Raw genomic sequence first — 17,618 nt, forward strand, 5'->3', positions numbered from 1 at the left:
GAACAACGCCGTGTTTTCCCTGTTTCAATGTCATTTACCCCGTCATTGTCAGTGTTCCAAAATATAATAGGATTTGTTCAGCTGATTTATCCTGTAAACAAGCAATATTAGCCAGGCACGCATTTAGACACGGGGAGAGAGGGGGAGAGGCAGAGCGAGGGGAGTTTGCAGAAGGGAATAATAAAAATTTACTCCTCCTAATGAGGGAATGACCCAGCACTCATGGATGGGCTGGGGCTGTTGGTTGGGATTGCCGAGCCAAGAAAACACAGGGCTGTGATTGCGATGCTGTCCCTGCTTCCCGGGGCTGGCTGCAGCCTCCCGCTTGCACCATCGCACTTTCAGATGCGGGAGGAGTTCGAGCTTAATGGCTTGAGTGAATTTACACTCGCCTGATACGGGTGCTCTGAATTCCTCAAGTACCGAGATCTGCCCAGATAGCGGCAGCAACCGGGGCGATTTTTCTCTTCAGACCTCGAGTGCTTCGGGTTTGTTGTTTAAGCTGATAACGGGGCTCCTTTAAATGCGTTTTTCTGTGGGATGGTAGGAACCAGACGCGTCTTGCTTCTCCCTGATACCGATGCACAGCCCTGGATCTCCGTTATTTGCTGAGCAAGCCAAGCTCTCACGGGCACACCACATCCCATTCATTACAGCGCTTAATTTACCTTTGCAGGACAACGGTGAGGCTTAATTAATGCTTTTAAGAGGCTCCGGGCTCTCAGGCTGAAAGGTGTTGCTTGCATGCAAAAGCAGCGATGTTGTTTCATTTATACGGCTCTGTTGGTGCACGTGGCACTTTGCAGCCCAAATGATAATTTCTGTCTTGTGTAAGAAAATAATAATTATAAGCAATTGTGATTCAGTGGAGAATCGCTGGTGGTGCTGGCACAGGGGAGGCAGCTGGACTCTGCCCAGCAAGGTGCTGGTGTGTGGCACTCAAACAGGAATGAGGGGTGCCAGAAATGCTCCAGAAATGCTGGTTTAACCACTTTGCTGCCAATAAATAGAGATAGGGGGTCAGGCACACTGTGAAAGGGAGGACAGATCCTGCACCCTTCAGCACTGTGTGCAACAGGCAGTGATGGTGTTGTTGTGGGGACCTGAGGAACCCTGCAATGTATCTGAAGGTGGACAGGAGAGTTTGTAACTTGGGGAAGGGAATGTCTCTCTTTTGGGGGTCTCTATTGGATGGACATGCCTGAGAGAAACCCATGTCATGGCAAGGATGTTCAGGATTATAGGGCACAGCTGACAGAGGACAGAGCTCCAGTCTCTTCTTACACCTCTCCCACCACTCTCAGTTGAAGTTTCTAGGAGCTTGTGATGTAGACAGACTTTGTCTGAGCAGGGAAAAGTGACAGCCTTTAGAATTAAATGCAGAAGCTTCTCTCAAAGGTGTCTCTCTGCTTACACAAAAACCCCTTTTCACCTATCTGGGACTCTTTCTCCCCATCTCAGCTGCAGTAGCACCAGGGAAAGTCAGTGCTACTGAGCTTCAGGTGCGTAGCACAGCTTTGCTGCTGGAATAAGTTCTCACAGAAGAGCCCTAGCAGCTTATTTGATCAATACTTCCCTTTTGAAAAATCCCTAAATGCTTATTTACCCAGCAGTCCATGGCAGTTTCAAAGGTAGAGTCTCTACACTCAATAATCTCTTTTTTTTTTTTTTTTTTTTTTTTGGGGGGTGGGGGGTTGGGGTGTGAAAAATTCTAAGTGAATTGTTTTTAAAGCACCGATCTGAGAGCCACAGAGATTATATTCCTCTGTTTATCCTTCAGTGCCTCATCCATATGATCCTCTGAGCCAGGAAGGGGATGTTTATGGGACTGCAGGAGAGCCCAGCTTCCTTTTACACCTTTTGCAGTCACAGTTGCTGCTCTTCAGGTCACATCCATCCTCCTTGTTTGTAGGCACGGCTGCCACCTGTGACAGGATGAATTTCAGCGACCTTTGGGACCTGATTTTCACCCCTCATGCAGGGGTTTGGGGTGCTGATGCTGAGATCTGGAATTATGGTGATGCTGGAAATGTTTTGAAGGGGTAGAAATACAAATTCAGCTGACACAGTGATGGTGTTTGGGATGTGGGATGGGAAGAACTCCATGAATGGGAGTGTCTGTACTATCTCAGTCTGACTTTGTGTTGCTGCTGGAGGTACTGTCCCTCTTCCCTGCCAGCATCAGACCCTTGGGGTCTAATTAAGACACTTAAAATATCACTTAAATTACAATATCCAAGCACAGGGAGTGCAAATATCCCTCTGAAAGATATGGACAGGTATCCAAGTCAGTTCTGCACCGTGCCCTGTTTATCCTGACTTAGTGAGAGCGTTTCTCCTGGAGAAACTTGGAGGTGAAGTTGACACCAGGCCTGAGGGATTTGATGTAGCTGGTATCAGTCAGAAACAGAGACTCATTAACCTGCTGGTCTTTCAGGCTGGATCCTTAATTACGTCTTCACTTGTGGTGGTTAGGAGTGTCTTCTCTGCAGGTGACCAAGAAGGGAGTGGGTGGTTCTGCTGAGGAAGGTATTTCACACTTGATATCCATGATGTGCTTCTCTGGATAGTCAGTCCTTGGACTTTCCATCGATGGGGGCACAAATTATGTCCCTCTGATCAGTAGAAACCTAGAATGGTTTGGGTTGGAGAGGACCTTAAAAATCAAATAGTTCCAACCTCCCTTCCATGGGCAGGGACACCTTTCACTGGACCAGGTTGTTGAGAGCTCCATAATAAGCCAGTGCTGTTTCCAGAGCAGAAATGCTGCTGCTGACCAGTCCCAGGCAACATGTCTGGGAAAAATGGGTCCTCTCCAACCAGAGCTGGAGGACAATCCATGGGCTGAAAAGTCTTTGCAGTTGCAGCTCTGTGGCTGTGACTGAATCAGCAGATGCTGGAAGTTTGGGGTCTGGATCTCCAACGTCTGAAGCAAGAGATGAGAAAAGCAAACTTATTGCCAGAAATTCTTAAAGATCATAATATCGGGGTCTAGAAAATGTGTAGGGGTTCACTAATGCACTTACCTTGTACATATCTTTTGGCACTGTCATAATTCAGAAAACTGTGACTTAGAGGATGTTAAATTTATAGCACAATTACTTTTATACACAATTGCTAATAATCACCCAGCTCTGCTAAGCTAGAGGTCTGGAGACTAAAGAAACCTGTTGGTCTCCGTAAAAAGACAGCCTGCTCTTCAGGAAATTGCAAATTTTACGACGTGGAGGTGGCTGGTATAGACTGTTGGGAAGTCTTACGCTCACAGCATAGCAGGAACATAAATACAGGCATAAAAAGCCTGTACTGCATTAAGATTCTGCAGCACTCTGGAAACTTGACACCAGTCCTTGAACTGATGCTTAAACTCCAACCCTAAAAACCAAAGGACTGCACCAGTTCTAGTCAATTTGAGCAACTTTCCCCTCTGTTCTTGCATTCCTGAATTGTGTTCAAATGAAAACCTCTTAGCATGGTGGGTGCAATTTCCCTGTAATTGGGAAAGTTACTGTAACTGCACTGTCATTTGTATATGGTGACATGTAATTGCACAGTAACCACTGCTGTGGGTGCACAAGTGAAAAGCAGAGTGCAATTATAATGTATTTCCAAATGCTGGCTCTTTATCCAGCTTCCATTATATCACAGAACACCCTGGGGAAACGGTGCTGGCTATTTTTGGATGCCATTAGACCGCGGGCCAAGCGCTGAAGAGTGGGTGGGTTGGTGATCTGTGCTGTCCTTGGTCAGCATCCATCTCTTTGTGCACAAAATTTTGAATTCCAGATGACAAAAGTCCACAGCCTTTTCCTGACTCTCTGTCTGGAATGCATGGGATGGGGAGGGCAGTAAAAGGCATCAAATTAGGGGAATGATGTGGCGTGAGGGGAAGGTCAGAGGGGCTGTGTCCATCCTGCACGAGGACTTCACAGCTCGACAGAGCCAACGGGCTGAAAAGTGATGGTTCTGCTGGAGTTCACGGCACAGATGGTTGGGAGAAGGGAGATGAACCAAAACCCACTGATTTCACAGGAGTCAGAGGAGAAACTGGGATGCAGCATGGCCAGAAGCAGAGATACTGCAGGAGGTCAGAGGCAGAGTCACTCCAGCTTCAGGAATGCAAAGTGCTGATGCCATGGGCAGGGCAAACCAGCATTTAACCAGAAGTTCACCGTGCTGAAACCATCAAGAGGACATGCACAGGCAAACAGGAGAAGCACCAGCCTTGGGCACCATCCTGCTGCTGTTGGAGTTTAAAGACCTGTGGTTTGTGGGAGATGGTTTCCCTCATTTCCAGCTCCACTGTATAAGGATTTATGGTTCACTCCTGCACCAGGTGATCTAGACCCTCAATTTCCTAGCTAGTCTCTCCAGGTACCATGAATTTCCTGGTGAGAGATTTTCCTAGGGCTTCCATCTGTCTAGATTTTTAATTACCCTGTTGATTGGACACATGCCCACCTGCACTCTCACTTAGTCCTTGCTGTGGGAAAGAAAGGAGATCTTGCAGTCAGATGATGGAAAAGACCTTGGATATGTCCTTGCAAAGACTGAAATGTGTATTCCTGTTGATTTCTTATTGCTGTTGGCTCCCTGGCCCTGCTGGCAGCACAGACAGCCCTTAATGTATGTGTTCCCTCCATCCTTTGCCGTGGCCAAGCCTGAGATAACAGGAGTGAGAAGCCAAGTACCTGCCACTGTATGAAGACAGGGCTGTTAGGTATTAGCTGTAAATCAAAGGCTTGGCCATTGGGACAGCCTTTATCCCCAGTGAGTCTGTGGAATTGCTTTGGAGCCTGCTGAGAGATCTGGAAAAAGGTGCTTTGATCGGGGAGGAAGATTCCTCCAGAGTGAAAGCAAGGAGGAATGAAGGGTGGCTAATCCCTTATCGAGGCTGCTCCCCAAATATGGATTAGGCCGTGTTTGATTATCAGGGGCTGTTTCAGAGGCCAGTGGCTAAAGCAGATGTTTAAGGGACAACTGATGTATTATGAGCACTGTTTGCACTGGCCCCCTGATACCTGGTGCTTCAGTCACTCCTGCAGTGTCAAGGAGCTCGCTCCTGCTGGGGAATCAGATGAGGACAGGCAAGGAGGCGCTGAAATGAAATCTCTAACCCTTCTGCTGAATTTGGGGGTTTTGGGAGCTCAGCAAATCCCTAAGGAACTGAGCCAGCACCAGCCTTGTAAAACCATCCTCTGCAGGAGGGCTTGGGTGCGTTAATTATTTATTTGAAAGGCTTAATCCTGGAGGAGGCAAACGCCTGCCAGAACCCTCCTGGAAATCAGGCCCATTCTTGTGCACATTCTCCCCTTTTCACTGGTGAATGTGACATTGGCCACGGTGTTACGGCTGCAGATGAACCCCCTGGTTGCTGACACAGGGAGTGGTGGCAGGAGCAGACCACAGGCTCCCACCAGCTGGTCCCCCTTCCCATCAGTCCGGGATGGAGAGGCAGCTGGTGGGACTTGTGAGGGCATTTTTACCCTGGGAGCTGCCAATCGGTCCCAGATGAAGATATTTCGGATATGAAGGGCACCTTATAAGCCTGTGTTTAGCAGCTTTGCTGGGACAGAGGGGTGGTGAGCAATATTCCCTCTTTTGCAGGTGGGAATTCGGTGTGGGATGATGAACTGATTGGTTCCAGTCCAGCACCCCAACCACGTGCCCCCAGTTCTTTCCAAGTTACCTGCCGAGCGGGCCGTGACTTTCTGAGTTGGATTTTAACTGCTCAGGACGGGAGAATTGCTGATGTTGTTCCCACCTCCTTTAGACCTTCCCTTTGCCTCTCCCTGCTATCCCAGCCGGTGTGGCAGCAGCAGCCTCAGAAGCAGAGTGAAATTCACGTCCTCACCTCCTCTTTCATTCTGCAAAGTCGTTAACGCGAAATTGCCAAGCAGAGAAGCTCGGGAGAGTTTAACGTGGCTACTTTATATTGCTGCTAGGAGTGTCTGGAATTGAAAATAAACCTGTGCTTGCAGCTCCTGACCCTTTCATCATAAATCCAAACTTCCTTACGTGTTCCCTCTTTGCTGCAGAAGATGACTGTGTTTCTGTCTTTACAAAGGCCCGCGTGCAGCTGAGAGCCACAGCTGTGCAGGAGCCGGGTGGTGTTTATTTGTAGGGTTTTGCTTGCTGGCGGGTTTTTTTGGCAGATGATCCCCAGAGGAAATAACCCAAATACGTTTAAATGAAAATAGTTTTCGTGTGGCGTGTGGCTCGCTGGCCTCGCTCCTGTTGCCGGGGGAGGGCTGTCCACACGGAAAACCACAGCTCTGGGACGGCTGCTCTGGCACCCACCCAGCAGCACGTGAGTGGACGTGGAATCCTAGGATAATTTAGGTTGAAAGTGACCTTAAAGACCACTCAGTACAATTCCCCTGCCATGGGCAGGGACACCTTCTCTATCCCAGGTTGCTCCAAGCTCCATCCAACCTGGCCTTGGACACTTCAGGGATCCAGGGGCAGCCACAGCTTCTCTGGGCAACCTGTGCCTGGACTTCATCACCCTCATCATAAACAATTTCTTCTTTATATCTACTGTGAGTCCACTTTCTTTTAGCTTAAAACCATCACCTCTTGTCCTGTTGATACAGACCCTACCAAAACTCTGTGCCAGTAATTTCTCTGTAAGTCCTTCCTATAAGGATGTGCCCTTCCGTAAATAATATCAGGGAAATAGGATTAAATGAATAGGCTTAAATTTAGTTTTGTGTTTGTATGAGGAGAAACCACGATATCTACCCTTTAATTGCAGCTGTGAGCTCAGCTGGAACTGGGTCCAGTTTGATGGAGGAGGAATTAACCTGGGGCAATTAGATGAACTCTCAACAGGTGGGAGATGAGCTGCAGGTCAGCCACAGGTGGTTGTACTTGATGCTGGGATTTCTGGGTCTGTATCTTCTGAGTCTGCCAGAGACTCCTGCCTGAGACTGGAGGTTCTGGATCATGCAGGAAGGCAGCCAGATAATTGCATGGGTCCTTTCTGGTCTCGAGTGCTTCAGCTGGAGTAGCTGGTTTTGGCTGTGCTGCAGGGAGGGGAGTGTGTGGGAGGCTGAGCTGCTCCAAGGAGGATGCCTCTGACAGTGCCAGCTCTGCTTGATTTGGATCATTTCACTGCTTGTCAGTGTAATTTCCTCTCATTGGAGATGGGGCTTTGTACACTGCACCCAAGGTAAGACGTCTGCTGGCACCATTAAGCTTCTCATCCTCTCGGTGGTGAGGAAAGCTGTCTTGTTTTCCTTAAAAACTTTCTTCCCTTTCCTCTCTTTCTGCCATTTGGGAATTTCTTGCTTTCAGTCTGAAATGATTCTTTTCAGCTTGACAGACCATTAGAACGAGCACTTATGTAGTTTTATTATACCCTTGAAACACAAATCGTGCTAATTTGAGAGCTTAAGAGTTGCTGGTTGAACTGTGCCTCACTTAAAGGCTTGGATTCTGCTCAGATCCAACATCCACAGCACAGTTCAAGTTGGAAGGACATTAAGGAGCCTTTCAAGTATGATGCATCTTTCTGTTAGACACTTAGGCTGTGTGGATCATCTGGAGTCCTTTTGCTACCAGCTCTGTGGGAAGGTGTATTTCCTTCCTTGACATCCCTCCTTTCCTCTGCTGATTATGGATTTCCATCCTGACCTACGTGACAAAGCTGGGATGCAGATTTATCCTGGGCTTTGTGCTGGCATTGTGGGCTAGCAGCATCCTGCCTGCTGCTGGTTGGGGCTGTTGATCTGCTCTGTAATTGCTCTTTGAGCCGGTGTTTTAGCTCTGAAAGGGCAGTCCACAAACACTAATGACTCTTGCAGGCCAGAGCTCAGCATAGCTGATCCTTACTAATGGCTCTTCGAATTCCTCATAGGTTTTATGTATTTATAAACACATTTAGGACACATTATTCTTCCACTCAGTAAAAACCATCTGTAATTATTGCCTGTAATTGCTGGGTGAGGCTAAAGTGAGTCAACTATCGGGCTTTTACTGCTGGTGAACTCAAGCATGGAGCAACGCAAATTCTAGCCATGTTTCCAGGAAGATGTGAGCTCACACAAAGAAAATTGTCATGGTCCTTTATTACTGCTGCATCAAAATTAGGCAACCTTCCTATGCAGTCCATTATTGCTTTCCTAGGCCTTAGTCCAGCAAAACATTTCAAGTGGATCCTTAACTTCAAATCTCTGAGTGGTCCCAGAGAAGTTAACAAAGTCCAACTGCTTTGGCAGTTGAATGCTGGGATTTTGGGGGCTTCAGCTTTATTTGACTTATTCTGTGGAGATGTGTAACTTATATTAGTTTTACCTACTTTGGGGGTGCCTTAGGGTAGAAGAGGTGTCTGCACCACACTGCTGCTGTGCTTCTGCAATGCCCTGAAGCCAAGGAAACACCCTCAGAGATATCTCTGGGAGCACCTTCAGGTACTGGAAGGGGCTCTAAGTTTATAGAGTTTAGTTCTTACAATGATCCCTGCTGCAGATTTGACCTGGGCTGACCATCTCTCTCCCAGACAATTCCTGGACATGCCTTGGAGAGCTGTAATATCCAAGGTATAGCATGAGCAATCCTGCTGATTTTGGAATTGGGAGGATTATTTAGATTTCATAGATGTGATTATTATATTGGGTCTTAGGGCCAGAGGGCAAGTCAGGATCTTTTTTATTTTCCAGGGCAGATTTAACTCAGTGGTTCTTACTCTGTATCCTATGAGAATAACCTGCATACTTTTCTTTTTGACAGATCTGGGTATGTTTAAGGCATTTTCAGCAGATTTTGTCTTTGATTGCTGGGCCTTGACTGGTTGAACTGACTGGTAAAGCAGTAGGAAAAAGGCTCAAAGTAACTTATCCTGCTGGGCTGTCATTCCAGACAACCAAGTTTCCAGTTTTCCTTCTGCCTGTAACTCATCACACAACTTTTGGACAAACTTTTTTTTTTTTTTGTTTTTTTCCACCTCTCTGTTTCTCCAGTCCTCACGGGTTTGTCAGCTTGCATAAATTACAGACCTGTTATGCAACAACGGGTGGATACTTCCCAAATGGCTGAAGAATGGGTGACTTCACTTGTTTACACCCTCTTTCTCTTTTGTTTGCAGCTGTTAACAATTGACGACAATTTCTGTGGCCTGGACATGAATGCCCCCTTGGGAGTATCGTCCATGGTGAGAGGGCTCCCCATTTTCACTGAGGATGGAGACAGGATGACGTCTGTGATCGCCTACGTCTACAAGAACCACTCCCTGGCTTTTGTGGGCACCAAGAGCGGGAAGCTCAAGAAGGTAAGGCCTGATGTGGTCCTCTAACTCAGATTTTGATGGTTTTATGGAGATTTGCTGTGTTGCATTGAGTGTTGGAACAGTTTTTATGCTAAGGTGCTCCTGTTCCGAGGATAAAGTGTTTTAGTTGGCAAAAAAACTGTGTTTCACCCTTTAGGGATACAGAGAATCTGAGATAAGGATAAAAATCCTTCTTCCAAACTGTTGCTGATCAGGAAATGAACGTTTCTGAAGTCAAACCACACACCCAGTCACAGACAGACTTGATGCAATTCACATCCAACAGAATTGTCTGTGCTCAGACCATCTCTAATTAAGCAGTTGGTCACAGGGTGTCTCTGCATGCTGGAGGGAAGCTGGTTGTGGCTGAAGCTTAATCAACAGGATTCATACTCTGGAGATCTTTCAGTGTGACTGGGCTGTGATTTCACCACGAGTCCAGCACGGGATTAGTGGTTGTTGCTCTGTTTATGTCGGGGCCTGGTGCTTGTGTTGAAGGAAGAGCATTTTCATCAAAAGAAAGCTGTGTCTTGAAGGATAATGAGCTTTATGTTTATGGTTGATGCCACATAATCTCAAACACAATAAAGAGTGTATTGATGTCCTTCCCTGCGTGTTCTCACTAGAAATATGCCCTTTGCATGGCAGTAACTCTGCAGTTTGCTGTGTGAGGTGATAGCAGGGAGGCTTGAGAGGTGGAATCATCTACCTGTGGCTTTCTCATGGGAAAAAGAGGTATTAGAAGTGACCTTCTCATGCTGATGATGCACCTTGCCTCTATTTGAACCTCTCTGTGCCAGTCTGACAATATTTGTCTGAAATCTCAGCCCAGGAATGTTGTAAAATATTGTCTGTGCAAGCTTTGCCATGATGATGGTGAGAGTTTGGGAAGGGAGGTTGGGCAGAGCCTTGGGGGTTGTGCTGGGTGTTGTTCTCTCCTTGAATCTCTTTGGCAAGTAAAGACTTCCAAGCAGGGGAAAGGAAGGTCCTTTGAGAAGGTGACCCACTATGTCTTGGGCAGAGAGGACAAGGGGAAGGGAGTTTTCTTGCTCATGGATTCTTAAGGAATGTCTGAAATCTCTGGTTTCATTCCTCTACCTGTTTCTTCATTTGAAAAGAAAACCCCAGTTGTAAATTCAGATGGCATTTTCCCTGTGCTGAGGGAGGGCTGGCAAATGCCTCTGGCTTTGTCCAGCAGGGGAAAGGCTGCTTGTGCTTCTGAAAATATGTTGGGTTGTTTTTGTGGTTTTTTTTTTTTTTTTTTATTATTCAGGCACGTGGAAAAGGAGCCAAATTGTTTTCTAAGTGGTCATAATAAAAATAATCTCCTCCCCTGACTGATTAGGCTCTGCTTCCCTGTCATCTGTGATATCATAATAAACTGTTCAGTTCTCCAGTCAGTCTCTTGTAGGGGGGGGAAATGGGATGGCTGAGGTCTGAAGGGTAAATACCCAAAAAGACCTTAACAGTTAATGACTGCTGCCTCCCTGCACTCCCAAGCTTTTGGTTTTCACTTTGGCTCCAGGAGAAGCAAACTCAGCCACAGAGCTCTCTTTGCCTTTGCAGGTCACATGGCAGAATCCAAGATCTGATTCCTTTTTAATAGGGGAAAATAGGAGAGAAAGCTTTCCGTGCTTTAAGGAGTGTGGCAGGGAGCAGGACAGCCTTATAGGGTAAAGAATGAGAAGAGGGGAGCTGAAGTGGCTGATGTAATTCGAGAAAGTTTCACTTTATTCCCTTTTTCCTCATGTGCTGAGTGTTCTGCCTGTGGTTGTTACTGCTTTGGGTGCATGAGTTGGAGCAGGGCTGGAGCCTTGGGCTGGGACCTTTCTTGGGTGAATAAATCTCCACCAGAGAGGCAGAACACAAAGCAAAATGGGGCTCCCCAAAACACGTTGGGATTGTTTTGGACCACTTGAGCCAGACTCCTGGAATTATTTAGTTCCTGCAGGTTCAGCCCCGTCCTTGCTATGACTTGTGCAATCACTGACTATCCTTCACACTTTGTCCTCCCCCAGTGTTCCTGAGGGTGTCTGAGCTCAGGACACCAGGCTGGATTCTCCTTTGGGTGCTACAAATGGCCAGTTTGGTACTCAGGATTTCCCCCAGATGCTCCTTGGCCCTGTCAAGACTTGACAGGCCTTCTGATGCTTTGTTTTCCGTCTAGGCTCATCCATCAGGTGCTGGTGAACAGGAAGTAAGGAAAATACTGCATTGAGATTGCAACTCCAGCATAATCCATTATGCTGGCATGGTGTCTGTGCTCTGTTTAAAAAACAGTGGTAAATTAGAATGAACTTGGTAGGATTAGATGGAACTCCAGGTACCAGTGGACAAATCCCAGGAATTATATTTTTTGTTTGTTTGTTTGGATTTTTTTCCCTGCTGTTGGCTCCTACCAGGCATGGAATGTCCTGCTGCTTCTGGTACAGTGCAGCTACTCAGTCAAGCTGCGGTGAAACATTTTGGATAACAGTGAAAGAAGAGTCAGGAGATTATCTCTGAGATAGAAGTGGTTGGAAGACTTGCTGCAAGATGGTTTGGGAGGAACTTTCCCTTTCTTTCCCTGCAGTTTCTGTGTGTATTTTCCTAAGAAGGTGGCAGACTGCATATCTGATTTTTGATTTAGGTGATCCCTGAGTTCTCTGCAAAGCACCCACAGTCATAAAGCAGTACCTGTTGGCTGATATACAAATGTCACATGTGTCAGGGGAGTTTATCCAGTGGCACACACACACAACTGAAGCAAAATATTGTGCTTTGCGGGAGCATGTCATTAAAATGAAAACTAGCAGCCCTCTCAGGAAGTCTGCCCACGTAACCAAGACAACAAAGGGAGAAAGAAAAGGGGAAAAAAACAAGATAGAGATAGGGCAGGGAAAGTGTGAGTGAAACCCAATGACATGCTTGGCCCCAGCGATTTCACTGCCCCGGGCAAAATGCATTTTGCAACCCTTGCTCATTCACAGGGCTGCCTGTGCAGCCCATCAGGAAGGCACTGAATAATGTGCTGGAGAAATATTCCCTCCAGTCCTGCTGGCTCGGCCACAGCACAGCCTGGCCCCTGCAGAAGGAGAAAATAAACAGGATAAAAATGCAGAAAAATCCCCCATCCATACCTAGATGTATGGAGACCTCTGCCCTTGGATTAAAGGTTTCAGGGATGGGGATGGAGATGGGTGACCCAGTGAGGAGTGAGTTGGGAGACACAAAACTCTTGGTGTGTCTTCACTCCTCATTTTCTCTCCTGCAAATGATAGGGAATATTTTTCTTCCTCGAAGATCATTTGAGAAAAAATTAATGCATCAAGTGTTGTGAGGTGTGTGATCATATGGAAGAGCTTAACTCAGCAAATGAGATGGGAGGGAAAACCAGCTCCTGACCACTTGTGGGCATTAAAGATGCTGTGGTATCATTTAATGAGAAATATTTAATCTGCCAGTGCTTTGGTTTGACCCCAGTATCTGCAATTACCTCCTGTGCTGGCTGGTCCGTGGTGCTCTCAGTGTCTGCACCAGGCCAGCAAGAGCTGCCACAGCTTTAGCATAATCCAGGTGCCTGATGGGCTTCCTTGGAAGTGGATTCCTATGTACTCCAATGCTTGGGACAACACCCATGGCTGAAATTCACCCCTGGGAATTTTCAGTGATTTCTTTCAGGAGATACAAACCCCCCCACTACTGGAGTTTAACAAACATCTGTTTTGTCTCCATAAAAACAGTACAGGAGTTATTCCTGGGGTATGTCCTTCCTGCAAACCACTTTGCTGTAAGACAGCCAGGTGCCAAAATCCACTGGATTTTGATTTTTTTCCTTTGCTCAGTCTCTCATTACACGCTTGGCTCTTCACTCCAGGGGCAGGAGAAAAGCAGAGATGTACCCACGGAGATGTTTTGCACAGTTTTTTATGCTTGGTTTGGATCTTTTCTTCCTGGTGTGTCCACTAATACCTGTCATCACTAAGGGAGCATAGCAGGATTCCATATTCCTTGCCTTCCTTCCCTAGGCATTTAATTTATGGGTCATTGCTTTTGTGCAGATCATTTCCAGTCAAAGAAATACAACTTACCTGCGATTATTCTGTGTGTAGATGCAGGTGTAAAGGGCGAGCTGAGCTTACAAATGTCAGCCTGGGAGCAGCCCTGGGAACTGTACTTCCAACAAAACAGAGCTCTTGAACCGTTTTGAAATGTTTATTTGAAAATGGAGCAGTAGAAATTTCCATTTATTTGAAACGTCCCCAGAAGAAACAGGGTTTATTTATTCCATCCAAATATCTCACTTTGCAAAGCCTTTTCTACGCTAAATTCCTTGCAGAGATAGAACCTTGGCTTGAAAACCAATACTTTCACTCTGTGGCCTGGATTTCATTTTTCATCAAATCCCATCAGTTCGCAGACTTTGAAGGGCTTTTTAGATTTGGACTTGCCTTTGGGGGCGAGGGTTTTCACTCAGATCAGACAGCTCTGGAATCCAGCCAGCGCTTCCAACAGGTATCAGTTCCATTCAGTAGAAAATTGTCAGTATTGACCAGTTCCACGAACAACCCTCTGGATTACACTGAACCCTTGAGACCCTGCTTTCCTTGGATCCAGAGACAAAACACCACAGGGAGAACTGGAGATCTGAGAGCCTGGGTTATTTGCAGTTCTCCTTTTGGCCCATCTCACGGTGGTGGTGGGGAAGGCTGGCTTTCTCCGGTACGTAATTGGATTGGAAAGTACACGTGAGCCTGAGCTCCTGCAGGTTTCTGGATGTGTAGCTGGGGCTGCCCTGTCCCTGACAGCTCTGCTGGCTGGGTTTACAGTGCTGTTTATAGCCCACCTGCCTCAAAGGTGGAGTGGGAGCTGCTGACAGGTGTGGATGGGGTCAGCCTGTGGCTTGGAGAAGATGCACCTTGGCTTGTGGTAGGGTGAGGACAACTTGTAATCCTGAAGGGCACCCAAACCTGCAGGTCTGACTGAGGGGAGACCTCACTGCAGTCTACTATTGCAGTTCCTCATGAAGCACAGAGGAGAGGCTGGCTCTGATCTCTGCTCTGTGGGGACCAGGGACAGGACCTGAGGGAATGGCCTGAAGTTGTGTCAGGGCAGGTTTAGGTTGGATATTAGAAAAAGGTTCTTCCCCCAGAGGGTAGCTGGGCATTGAACAGGCTCCCCAGGGCAGTAGGCACAGCCCCAAGGCTGCCAAAGCTCAAGGAATGTTTAGATGATCCTCTCAGGCACATGGTGTGACTCTTGAGGATGGTCCTGTGCAGGGCCTGAGGGCTGGACTTGATGATGATCCTTGTGGGTCCCTTCCAGCTCTGCATATTCTGTGTAATTGCTGTGGTAGGTCCTCTTACCACCGTCATTTTCCCCTCATATGTGGGGTGAGATCCCTTCCCAGAGCAGGATTTGTTCTGTTTAGCAGAAGGCAGATGAATCCTGGTGGGACTGGCAGTGTGAGGTCCTTCCCCCAAGCTGGTTTACACTCAAGTGCCAAGTTGTGGCTTTCCCATCCCTGGAAGTGTTCAAGGTTGAGTTGGATGGGGCTTTAAGCAACTTGGGATAGTGGAAGGTGTCCCTGCCCATGGCACAGGAGTTGGAACAAGATGGTCTTTAAGGTTCCTTCCAACCCAAACTCTTCTGTTTTTCATGTAAAAAGTCTGAGCAAGGTAAAAGGGTTCCAAAGGTGGGAAGAAACCCACGGGCAGCAGAGCTGTGAGTGGGTTGGTGATACCATGATGTACCCACATGGAAAAGGAGTATCTCTCTTCTCTTCTGATTCCTCACCTCCCATCCAAGGAGCTGGAGCTCCCGTGGCACCCTGAGTTCACCATAACCAGGGTGGCAGTCTCGTGGTACCTGCAGGCACAGGCAGATCCTCACTGTTTCTCCAGGCAAGGGGGCTTCTGAATACACACAAAACAAGAAACCCTGCTCAGTTTTGATATTCCCTGGAGGGTATCCTGCTGCTGACAGCTCTGTGTGAATGTCAGCAGGGAAACTCAGCTTCCTTCTCCTTCTCCACTGCCTTGAAAGAGTCAGTGTTCTTTTTGAATTTTTTTTTTTTTTTTTCCCCCAACTGTTTGGCAAGTGGACTTGAGTGCTCTGAAAACAGGCTGTGGAGGCTCTGGCTCCTGCTGGGAAGATGGTTTCTGCAAGAGGGGCTTGTTCACCCTGGCCTCTCCTCACAGCTTCCTAAAGCAGCAGGAGTCCGGGTGCTTCACTGACTTGTGATGGAGCGATGCTGGATCCCGTCTGAGCTTGGCATCTGTGAAGGCTGTGGTTGTCTGTGTCCTGCACTGACGTGCAGCCCCACTTTGAGAGGCTGTTGCCAGCTTAGATGCCTGAAAAGCAGTTCATTTTTTCTGGCTGTGGCATTCAGGAATTTGGGGTTTTGCAGCTGTGGTGAACTTGGCACTTGATGCTCGTGTTGGGTGCCCCAGCAGGGGTGGTGGTGGGAGCCAGTGTGGGCAGTGACACCCACTTGTCCTGGGTCATGTAAAAATCACCAGTGGCTGGTGATAATGAAGTCCAACAAGGCCTAAAAGTGTTGGGTGAATGGATACTGTCTCCAAGGGTGAAATCAAAGGTGCAGGACTGGATTTTTGGCAGGATTCAGGCTGAGGACTGGTTGGCTGGGGAGCAGCTCTCCTCAAAAGTACCTGGGCATGAGCCATCAGTGTGCCCAGGCAGAGAGACACCAACAACATCCCCAGCTTATACAAATAGGGGCACTGCCAGTAGATTGAGGAGAAGGTGATCCTCTTGAACTCCACTGCTAAGCCATATCTACATAATGAACCCAGTTTTAGGCTCCTTAGAACAAAAATGTTGTTTGATCAACAAGAACAGTTTCAGGAAAAGGTGAAAGGATTGGCCAGGAGCTGGAAAACCTGCCCTGAAAGGAGAGGATGAAACAAATGAGCTTATTCAGGCTGGAAATCAGAAAATATGGAGGGACCCAACAACAGCATTCCCATGCCAACGAGGAGGTTATGGAGAAGATGGAAACAGGCTCTTCATGTTCATGAGAGAGGAGAGGATGTGAGACAGACAGAAAAGCTGACATGGAAGCACTTACAACTGGATATAAGGAAGAGCTTTTTCCCATGAGAAACAATCCTTAAAGAAGGTTGCCATGGAGGTTGTGTGTTTTCCATCCTTGGAAATTTTCAAGGCCTGAACGGACAGAACAACCTGGTCTGATCTCTGGGCAGCCCCTGCTTTGAACAGGAGGTTGGACTAAAGACCTCCTGAGATGCCTTCCAGCCTGGATGTGATCCATCCTCTGCACTAAACCACACCAGGAGGCCTGTGCTCAGATACCAGTGAAGACAACAGCTGTTTTACATACCCACTAATGGCTCCATCACTGCAGGAGGGTGCTTTGCCTCTCACATCCCTCATTTTCCACTGCTCTGGGACTTCCAGCTACAACTTGTCTGTGTCCAACACTGCAACCAGCTCACTGCTCATGGCAGGGTCTAACTGCAGCAGGAAAACTCCTGTTTTTATCCTGTTAGGAAGGTTGCTGTTCCCAGGGAGGGTTAGAGCCTGCTCTTTGGCAGAGAGCTATTAATTTTCCACGTCTCTCCTTCAAGTACCCCTCTCTTCTTTTTGACTACTCAGCGATCTCTGTGCTGGTGTGCAGGCTCTGGCTGAGCTGTGTTTTCACTGGCTGCCTTGTGGAAATGTGTTGAGTGCTGCTCTTTTTTTTTTGAGATTCTGGTTAAACAGTGACTCAGAGTCTTGTCAGAGATGGGATCTTGTGATCATGCAATGAGACTTGCAAATAACCGTCTGATCCCTCCAAATTCCACATCGGCGGAGCTGCACTGAGTGTTTTTGCTCCCAACTCCACTGGGAACAGTGAGCTCCAGTGTACCCACTGCAGCAGGGAAGGCAGCAGGTTGTACCATCATCATTTTAAACTCTCCCTTTAAATGCAGCTCGCATTTTGACAGGTTTCCAGTGGCAGAGCAGCTGAGCTGGATTCCCCCACAGCGGGCCGGGGATGAGCTGTGCAGGCAAGGGGGACGTTAGTGACAAACCCAGACACAAAGAGACAGGTGACAATGTCCTGCTGCCTGTTACCTGCTGAAATCCATGGGTCCTGCAGCCTCCTGGGGGACAGCGTGCTGTGCTGCTGGTTGTCACCTGCCCTGTGGTGGCAGGTGATTTTCTGCATGGTGTCAGCAGCTCTGTGTGTGGAGAACCTGGCATGGCTGTGCTTTCAGTGGAAACCAGGCAGGGCGGGGTACAAGGAAAAGCAAATATATTCCCATGTCCCTCTGGTCTGTTTACTTCCCCTTATCCCTTTGCTCTCGGGTAAGTGCTGTGGATGGAACATCAGGTGATCTGC

The 17,618-nt window shown here is 47.6% G+C and overlaps 1 protein-coding gene across 2 annotated transcripts in view; it reads left to right on the top strand.

The window, feature by feature from the left end:
* The window catches only part of PLXNA4 (plexin A4), a 437,461-nt gene that overhangs the window by 38,254 nt on the left and 381,589 nt on the right, over positions 1-17,618 (top strand). For both annotated transcript variants that reach the window (XM_050323730.1, XM_050323731.1), the window contains exon 3: positions 9,089-9,271. In XM_050323730.1, coding sequence (XP_050179687.1) covers positions 9,089-9,271 — 183 coding nt within the window. The remainder of the gene's footprint in view (positions 1-9,088; positions 9,272-17,618) is intronic.

The sequence above is a fragment of the Myiozetetes cayanensis genome, unplaced genomic scaffold (assembly GCF_022539395.1).
Source record: "Myiozetetes cayanensis isolate MyiCay16 unplaced genomic scaffold, myiCay2020 scf3, whole genome shotgun sequence".
NCBI lineage: Eukaryota > Metazoa > Chordata > Aves > Passeriformes > Tyrannidae > Myiozetetes > Myiozetetes cayanensis.